The following is a 10,137-nucleotide window of genomic DNA, read 5'->3' as shown; positions in this document are numbered from 1 at the left end:
TGTCTCTTCAGCAACAGCGCCGTCTAGACCTCCTGACCATCACCAACCCCAGTAAGTGCTTGATTCGTTTCTGTTCTTAGCTTTGCTCTATCTGTGTGTGTGTCGGGGTTCTCACCCTCCTGGAAAACATGGGTGGGGAAAAATCACTTAGTTTGAACAGAGGAAAACCCTTTCAGCCCTGGAGTCATAATGGGTTACAGAAATGTCCAGAACAGTTCTTCCAGTCAAGATATTTCACTGAACAAGTGGCATCCCATGAGTCCTGATATTAATATGTACATGTAATAGCATGGCTGTAGTGCTTGTATCTCTCTGCTTTACAAAGTCTGCTCAGTTTATATTCAGCTAGAGAACAGGAAATGTTTTTTGTTTTTTGTTTTGTTGGAATCCTGAGACAGAATGCAATAGATTTTGTTGAAGTCGCCAGATTTATACGTTTCTTTTTGACAACATTTTGGAAGACTTACATTGTGGCTATGTCTAGAGCAACCAACAACTGATTGGATAGCCATCAACAAGCACATTTGTCACTGAGAAACTAGCAACATCTGGCGTCCTGTCAATCCATTAATTGCGTAACTCACATTAAAAGAGTTAAAAGGACGTTTTTATTTGCTTGGCACGTGAGTCATATCACACACCACTGTTTTGGTTCCCAGCCTGTGTTTCATACAGTCTAATTGAGTAAGTGGAGGGAAATGAATCTCAAAGTTAATTTCACATCACGGCACACATGCCCGCGCCACTGTGAGGTACCCACCCTGCCCATCGTCATGCGGCGCGTGGGCACAGGAGCTCCCTGTGGGGTCCTGGCTGCAGTGGCACGTCTTTGCTGGGGAGTGTGTGTGTGTGTGTGTGTGTGTGTGTGTGTGTGTGTGTGTGTGTGTGTGTGTGTGTGTGTGTGTGTGAAGGGGGGGGGGGGGGGGGGGGGTGCAGGGTGCAGTGTCCTGTGGAAGCATCTGGAGGAATGCAAGCATAAACTCCAGACGTGTGTGTGTGTGTGTGTGTGTGTGTGTGTGTGTGTGTTTGTGTGTGTGTGTGTGTCAACAGATGGGTGAGCCAGAGAGGATACAGTGCCCATATGTCTAAAATATCTGGATGGCCTAATATGCTTTGATTAAAATAATGTTTATGTGCGGCACGTGGTGTGGGCTCATTTTCTTGCTGTTGCGTGGCATCTGTTCCCCCCCGTGTGCGAGTCCTGCGCAAGACTATCACCGACCTTCACAACTTCCCACAGAAGGCAAAGGAGACACAGAGAGAAGAGAAGAGAAGAGAGGAGAGGAGAGGAGAGGAGAGCAAACCGCAGCACTCTGCCTAGGACACTACTCATGGTCCTACTCATGGTTCTACTGACCGGAAGCATACTTCTGGGGTTGACTAGATAGTGAGCTGGTGTTGAATGGGTGCCTCGTTCTCTGTGCAGCGTATATACTGTAAGTAGCTCTTAGTATGCTAGTATATGAGTTTGAATACTAAATCACGTTGGCTCCATTGAACGTTGCCTACTCTCTGTTTTCACGAGTGCTCATATATGGGCTTCCCCTGGAGCTACAGCAACTGTTTGCACCTTATGGACCAGTGAGAAAGGTGGAGATGGAACAATGTCTGTTTTTTAGCACTTTAAGGCCCTTTTCTGGTTTGTTTTGGATGAACTAGAGTGGTGGACACCGAAATTTTGACGATTGGTCCTGTCTCGACTTTTCTGACTCGTTTTGAATCCCCTTTGACTGCTCAGGGTGGCTGCCAACAGGCATACTGTAGTAGGCTACTCAAACATGTCCTAAAACAACCCTTAACGTTAATTTTCAAAACTGTGCAACTCACCGAGTGGTTAGTGGTGTTCGTTGATGTTCCAAAACAAGTAGCGTAGCGAAATACAGTTTCTGTCATATTTTATTTGGCATTTTGTAAAATCCCATTGATTTCTGTTGGAAGACTCATTGCACGTTGATATTACTGCGCCACCGTCTACGCTTCAGGTTCAAATATTGAGCGGAAGTTTATACACGGTTGTGAGGTGTCTGAATAAATAGTTCCACAATAGGCCTAGCAAATAAGACGGCTGGAAATCATACATTGCGCCGATATATTTGCTTTTAATAGTCAAAGAACTCTACTAACCACTCGGTGAGTTGCACAGTTTTGAAAACGAATGTTAAGGGTTGTTTTAGGACATGTTTGAGTAGCCTACAGTATGCCTGTTGGCAGCCACCCTGAGCAGTCAAAGGCGATTCAAAACGAGTCAGAAAAGAGTGAGTGTGTGTGAGTGTGTGTGTGTGTGTGTGTGTGTGTGTGTGTGTGTGTGTGTCAGGGGTGACACTAATAACATCAAGCGTAGTGCGATCAGAGCTGTGGAGTGTGGTAGTGTGTGCCGGACGACGTGCTTTGCCTCTCTGCGATCTCCCACTCGCCACTGGGGTCTCCCTGGTTTCCGCCGGCCCGTTTCCCTGCCAACGCCAACCTCTTCACAGCCACGCCAGGGGGGCAGCATCCAGGGGCACTCATTAGCCCACCTCTCTGAAGAGCCAGCGGCCCCTGCCACCCCCCCACCTTCCTCACACACACACACACACACACCACACTCCCACTTTAATTGGCCACTTGAGTGGAGCGATGCGCATCTGCCTCCATTGAAGCCTGACATTTTCAGAGCGCTGACCTTTCCCAGGCCTGGCACAACTAAATAATGATTAGTTCTGGCCATTGTTCCACCACAAAGCCGGACCACGCCACCCGCACTGAGCTCCGACTCGAGTCCGCAGAAAGCATCGCAGGAGAGGAGGAGGAGGAGGAGAAAGACGAGGGAGGAGAAGGAACAAGGAAAATAAAAGAGTTTTATTTTTTAAATATTTCTTCACTTTTTTATCTATTGGCCTCTCTCCTGTGGAGAAAGAGGCTTTTTAAGAGACTTCATATCAACAGACTTCTTTTTTTCCGTGGAAGATTCTGGAAAGAGGAGGATGGTAAGAGAGAAGAAAAGGAAAGGAAAAGAGGGGGGAGGGAGGGAGTGTGATAAAAACGAAGAAAAAAAAACTGACTGCAGACATCAAAGGTTATAGTCAATCTATTGATCTGACCGGCCCCATTCATATGGGTGGCCACCTTGCGGTGCGGTGTTGATCTGGCTGGGCTTTGGCGGGGCTGTGTGTTGTGGCCAGTGCGGGGCCCTCGGATCAGCCCCGTGACTGAAAAAGGTCAATGACATTCATGAGACTCGGATAGATGTGTGCAGCCCTCAGCTCGGCGTGGAGATAATAGGCAGCCCTCAGATCCCCTCTAATGGCCTGGCCATCTCTCCTCCAGGGTCTTCAGGGCCCCTCTCCTCCCGTGTCTGTGTCCTACCTTCCCTCCCTCCATCCACGTCTAGTTCTAGTTCTGTCTTTCCCTTTTTTTCCTATTCATTTTTTTTGCCTTTTTCTTCTCTCCCCCTGTCTTTTTCTTTCTCTATTCCCCTCTTATTCTCTCCCCTTCTGTCAATGTTTCTTTCTATGTTTCGTTCCCTCTAACCCCCCCTCCCTCTCTTTCTCTCTTGTTCCTCCTTTTCTCTCACTGTGCCTCTTTCTCTCTCCATTCTTTATATCCATCTCTCTCTCTCCATCTCTTACTCTCCATCTCTCTCCATCTCTCTCTCTCTCCATCTCTCTCACTCTCCATCTCCATCTCTCTCCATCTCTCTCTCTCTCCATCTCTCCCTGTCCTCCTGTGCTCCACAGCCGGCACTAAACTGCCCAATACCTTTCAGTTCCTCTCCATTTCTTTCAATCTTACAATTATCACGCTTGACACATTGGAAAACAAAGAAGCACTCACACAAAAGCAAGGCCTAAATGATTTGAGTGCTGTTGGGTTTTTTTCCTCATGGAAAATGTTAACATTTTGCTCTACAGTCACTCAGAACACCCTGATATTTAAATATTAATGGCTGTTTTCATGTGGACTAACATAAATACGTCATTATTAGTGGATCTGTTTTTTTTTTCATTTGTTTTTTGGTTTTGTGTTGTTGTTGTTGTCATATGGTAATGAAAATATTTCCTTTTCCAAGTCTTTACAGAATGTGTGTTTGGCTTTGGTGTGTGAAAGCGGTGTATGCTGATAAGCCATGCCAGAGCAGGACGGAGAATGTGAGTCATTTGTCAAGAAAGGCCGTTCCAGGCCGGGCTTTTAGAACATGTCCAGGTTCTGGACATCATGGGCCTTTGTGCTCCCATGAAGGCATGCAGTGGCCCGGCTTTTGAGGGTTTGTTTATCAGCTGCTGTCCACTCTCGTGTCCTATATCTTCCGCTCTCTCTCTCTCTCTCTCCCTCTCTCTCTCTCTCTGCTTTCTCTCTGTCGTGACAAGGCTGGTAAAATGCCTGGTCTGGGTCCAGCACCTGGTGTGTCCTGCTGTTTCTCTGCCCGCCACTGGACAGCGTCCCGCTGGTTAGAGGGACACGCGGGGCCGCTGGCCCTGGCAGGGCCCTGGACACCGGGGGGAGTGTGTGTGTGTGTGTGTGTGTGTGTGTGTGTGTGTGTGTGTGTGTGTGTGTGTGGTGAGTGTGTGTGTGTGTGTGTGTGTGTGTGTGGGGGGGGGGGGGGGGGGGGGCAGATGCAGGCAGCCACCGCCAATACCTATGCCAGAGGGATGTGTCTTAAATGGAACAGGACTTGGCTCCGTTCTGCACACACTGGGTATGGGGAGTGAATGAGTGTGTGTGTGTGTGTGTGTGTGTGTGTGTGTGTGTGTGTGTGTGTGTTGGGGAAAGGGGGGGTGGTTGGCAGGCATTATTTATAAAACACTATCAGGGCTTTGGATAAACGAGCAGCTGTGAAAACAACACTTCCTATTATTGCTCTAATTATATCCTTTCCCTGTGAATTTGCATATTTTATCTTGCTGCCCGAACTTCATTATTGGCGACTTTGTTATCATTCTGATGGAGGAAAGGAAGAGGGGGGAAAAGAGATGAGAGAAGAAAGAAAGACAGAATCTTTAAAGGAACGGAAAGCATAGGGGATGTTTGGCTATTCCACTGGCACTTTCTACTCTCTTTCTCTCTCTTCTCACTTTCTCTTGCCCCCCCCCCTATCTCTAACATCCCCTGTGTTGCAGTTAATATTTATTTTCCAAAAGGACACCCAAAAGCGTATCCAAATGAGTGAGTGCATGCTAATGAATTGAGTGTAAGTGTGGTAATTCTCAAGGCAAAGATAGGGAAGGGGAGAGGGGCGAGGTGGGGGGGTGCTGCCAGGAGAAAAAAAATATTTAGAGAGAATATGCTTCATTAAAGCTTTATTTAAAAACATGTCTCGAGCGCACCTCCCCTCCAGCTTTCTCAACAACTCAACGCCTGGAGTAAATATATCCCAGCCTTGCAAATATCACAATTTCACAGGCTCTTCTCACAGCCAGGGTTTCATAGGTTTTCTGTTTCTGCTTACGTGTGAGGGGGAAATAACGTCCAGAAAGACTTTAAGTGGAAGGAGAAAGCATTGTGTCTGCATTGCCATTAACTTGTCTGTCTTTTTTCCAGGAGAGAATGGTAGCGGGGGGGGGGGGGGGGGGGGGGATATGCTTGGAAATGTAAACAACATTTTAACAGCCTCTTTTCTTTCGACAGCCGTGACAGCTGTGACAATTTCTTTGTCACCCAGAGCCAGGGTTGTTGTTGCTGAGCGCGGCGGATCCATAAAAATGTCATTTTCCCTCCAGAGCGCTTTGTGCTCTTTCCTGGCGCTGCGGATGTATTAGAAGTTGTGGCGGAGGCTTCCTTTGTAGTGGATGGAGGCGAAACCGAAAGCATGGCTGCTTTCTGTGTGAGGAGGTGGCGAGCTACAGGGAGCTCCTGTTGTATATATACACTCCGCTAGGCTACTCGCCCATCTCTCTCTCTCTCTCTCTCTCTCTCTCTCTCTCTCTCTCTCTCTCTCTCTCTTTCTGTCTCTGTGGAGTGCCAGCACCTGCAGATGTGCCATTGCTTCTTCTCAACCTCATAGCAACTGCTTTGTTAATATGGTGTTGATATGGTTACCTGGTGACCAGGAGAAACTTGTTTGCAGGGTCACCTCATTAGCCTTTCCCAGCCTCGCTCTCTTTGTCTCTCTCTGTCTCTCTCTCTCTCTCTCTCTCTCTCTCTCTCTCTGTTATGTACTACATCCTTATATTCAAAAAGGCAGCCCATGTTCCACACCATCTACTAAAGAGGCTTAAACCTCACTTCTCTTTCTTCTAACTTGTGGTGACCTAGCGAAGAGAGCGGGGCCACAAGCAGGAGAATCCGAGGGTGTCGTTCGCTGCACCTGTCTTCATCAGATCGCCGTGGAGTTGTTGTGCGCTGTCGTCCCCCCCGAGGCGTCTGGGGCTGTTGTTCCATCCGGCGATGATGAGGCCGTTGTTTACGGCGACACATTAGCGCAGGAAATGAGGTGCTGGTTCGGAGGCTTCCTGTCGCAGTCAATAAGGATTTAAAGCTTAGTTGCGTCTTTGCAAGGCTTTGTTGTCGCGCTGACAGAAATCGGTTGTGAAACTGCCCCAGTACTGCTGGATTGGTGCAGAGTTGTTTGTCTGATCTGAAATAAGAAGGTGTGACACCCCAGACAGGGGAAGACTATGACAGAAAAACATTAATCCGGTGTATGGTAATCAGTGGCTGGCTCTTTCTGAAGGGTTTGTGTAGGTCACACTTTGGCCAATGTAAATTTTAACATCCCACTCTAAATTCCAATACACTATCTATTTCCCTCTAGGAATGCATCCCTCCTTTTCCTGCTGCGAAGAAATAAAATACTCCCATATACTGTATGTCTATAAGAATGAACAAAGAAAAGAACAGAAAATTGCAGGTGTCGGCCTGACATTGTTTTTTTTCCCCCTGTTGATATGTAATTTCCCAAACAGCCCTCTTCAATTCAGTTTTACTTATAGCAACGGCATCATGGCATATCGGTGTCCATCAGGGGTAGATCAGTACCCTAGAATCCCATTCTAGCTGTGGCTGCCGCAGCTGCCATATGGAGCCCTGTGGCGTGTGAATAGTTAATGGGCAGCTGCCCAGCTCTGTGCTCCCTTCCGCTTGGCAGGCCTCGACAGGTGGGGACGCGCTCTGGCCCCTATTATCTCTCCACCATCACACACCTGCCACCGATGCCGGGACCCCGGTCCAATTCCCCCAGCGCGCCACTGCCTTTCCATGCCACCTCCTGCCGGCTGTGGCACTCTCGCCACACAATTTAGCCCATTTTAGGGTGAACTTCCACCTCCCCCTGCATCCGACACGGGTAAATATGTGGTTGGCTCGCACTCCGCCAGCCGAATAGGAGCCATCTCAAGGTCAACACATGTAGATAATATGCAGAAAGCCCCCTGGACGCATTGCTCTGTGTTTCAGAATTGTTTTGATCTGACAGTTAACCTCCCGCCACTCATCAGAATGTACCCAAGTCCACTGCACGCCTCATTGAGCCTCAATGAGTTTAAATGAAGTGTTCACTGCTCTGGGGAAAGCCGATGCTACTATTTCACCGAGAGAAACCATGCCTTCTCGATCTTTATAAAGCATTCGCCATCGTGCCAGCGCAGCGCAGCTCAGAAATCATATTTAGAGAGGCCGCCATATGGAATGCTGACCTGCGGAGATCAATACGCAATGCCCCAGAGGTAGAGTGGCCCTAATGAGGGGAATTGAACAGCCTTGAAGTATGATCACTATTTCTCCAGCAGTCATTTGTTCTTTTAAGGAAAGATCAATGTCTCCCCCGGATGACTGAAAGCCCCCAGCGGGATTGCGAGGGGTGAAGTGGGTCGGAGAGTGGAGGGTGGAGAGTGGGTGGGTGGGTAGAAGGGTGATGGTGTTGTGTGCTGATGGTGATGGTGATACTGTTATAAATATTTCATGGAGGGGTTACACAATATAGTTTGCTCCCTGCTCAGGCTGTCAGACCGGTGAAGACTGTGGTGGGTCAGCCCGCATTAAGAATTAATGTCCCTCCTTTTGTTTTGGGCCCCCTCTCTTCATTTCACGGCAGGTCACTTATTTTTATCGCCGGTCTAGTCTTCACAGCTAATTAGTAATTTATGAAGGACTAATTAAGAGGCAAAATGAAGCAACACAATCAAGACCTATGAAGAAAAAGTCTGAAATTAAAAAAAAAAAAAAAAAAATCTTGGCATAATGAGGGAATTATCTCGTCTTGATGTGGCTTGCCTCCCAAACACTTGCGGCTCAGTCATCGGTGGCGTTAACTCACCTTGCTGTCTTACCTATGTGTCCTCCATCTTAAACATATTTCTAATAGTTCTGCTAACTATCCTTGCGTCCCCTCTGCTCTGGCGATGGACGGCTCCTGGCACCGACAGCCAGCCTCGGTCTGCCAGCCGTCTGTCCTCGGCCCGAGCCATTGCTGTACCACACCTGTGCCAACGTCTGTCCATCTTGCAGATTGGCACAGGTGGCCTTTTTTGATTGGCTGCATACAAATGCTCCTGATCCCCCCCCCCCAGCATTGCTAGAGCCTCACTCTCACGATAACCCCCCCCCCCCCCAAAAAAAAAAACTATGAACGTTGCCCAGAGAGGTCCAGAGCCCACCCCCCTCCTCTGCCAGTCCACTCACAGCCCAATGATGGCCACTGAAGGCAGTCTCATCTAGTCCATCATTACTGTTAATATCTGGTGTCTTTTGAATGTGATGCCAGGTAATGCATTGCCAATGAAGATGAATGAGGGAAGCTGTGAGCAGCTAATTGCTGGGACATGCTGTCTGACTGTGTCTGAGAGAGAGACAGAATGAGACAGAGAGAGAGAGAGAGAGAGAGAGAGAAGCAGTGCTGCCAAGCCAGACCAAAAGCCTCTTATACTCACCTCAGCTTGTGTTACAGGCACGCATGTAAGAGAGTTTACATTAATCGCTACAACAATAAAATGGGTGCTTTTTTAACAAATAATTTTGAATAATTTTTTTGCAATTGGTATTATTATGACCGCCACTAGCCAGAATACAGTTTTGTCTTTCTTCTTTTTTTTGAGAAATGATTACAGTCAGTGCATGTGTACACCTTGTTTGTATACATCACTGAACGTATAAATGTATGGAAATCTTGAAAAGAAACAATCCTTTTTTTTTCCTGCACTGATGAGGCATTTAAAAGAGTGTAAAGGTAGTCAGTCCAAGCTGACTGCATCTAGAGAAAGAGTGTCCCAGATAGCATTTGACCGCCGGCCTACAGTACATCTGGTTAAGATTCAGCTTAGACCTGGCAGGGCTATGTGCCTAGGTGGGCTCAGTCAACCAGATGGAAATCTGCAAGGCCTCAGCTAACAGCAACCTTGCATTGAAATGACAAAATCACTTACTATTTATTTATTGTTATTCTTATGATTATTAATCAGTTCCATTTATGCTAAATCATTTGATTGTTTAATGAGAGTGTGGAGTTTTGTGCGAAGGACAACTAATGCAGGTGCCAAGTGTTCTGATAATACCTGTCATGGATCTTTGCATTTGTAATTATCCTGTACTCTTGGAATGGAGTCAAAATGTTATGTTTCATTGGTTACAAGTCTGAAAGCACATCCCCTATGACAGTGACACAAATGACTATTCAGCTTTTGGTTTCAAGCGTCTCCGAAGGAGAGAAAAAGGTTGTGATGTGCAAGTAAAATAATATCCTACAATTACCGAGCCTGCCCTAAATCACAACCAGAATATATCTTAAATAATAAGTAATTCCTGTTGAATAACTATTTCTATTACTGCTTTCTGGTACGCCTTAACTGTCATAAACCACATGAAGTAGAGCTTACCTATAACTGCAGGAATACACTGCAACTCAACAGCACACATACTTCACAAGCCTTTGTCACAAGTTGACAAAAAAAATGTCAGTGAAATGAAATCATAGAACTGCATGAAAACAACAACAGTTCCACGCCAGTTACTTTTCAATTACATGTTAGTGAAGCAGAACTGGCTTGCGCTACTGTTATCGACTGTGTTCCTCTCTATCAAAGTACGATAGAGAGCGCATCCTCTTGTTTAATCCTTGATTTTATAACAGCACAGATCTACACACAGTCAGGTAGCCTTTTGATGAAATTGGACTCGAGAGATGGAGGAAGATAGCTTAGGCTTAGGAGCTCACTTGGAATTATAATT

General features: G+C 46.8%; 1 protein-coding gene across 1 annotated transcript in view; it reads left to right on the top strand.

The window, feature by feature from the left end:
• agbl4 (AGBL carboxypeptidase 4) overlaps positions 1-10,137 on the top strand; it is a 356,944-nt gene that overhangs the window by 225,626 nt on the left and 121,181 nt on the right. Inside the window, exon 6 of the mRNA XM_076277992.1 lies at positions 12-51. Coding sequence (XP_076134107.1) covers positions 12-51 — 40 coding nt within the window. The remainder of the gene's footprint in view (positions 1-11; positions 52-10,137) is intronic.

This window comes from Alosa pseudoharengus, unplaced genomic scaffold (assembly GCF_046254945.1).
Source record: "Alosa pseudoharengus isolate Yale_2024_CS ecotype anadromous, Long Island Sound unplaced genomic scaffold, YU_APseudo_1.1 YU_APseudo_1.1_scf_11, whole genome shotgun sequence".
NCBI lineage: Eukaryota > Metazoa > Chordata > Actinopteri > Clupeiformes > Clupeidae > Alosa > Alosa pseudoharengus.
This window is presented reverse-complemented; position numbering and strand designations above follow the sequence as displayed.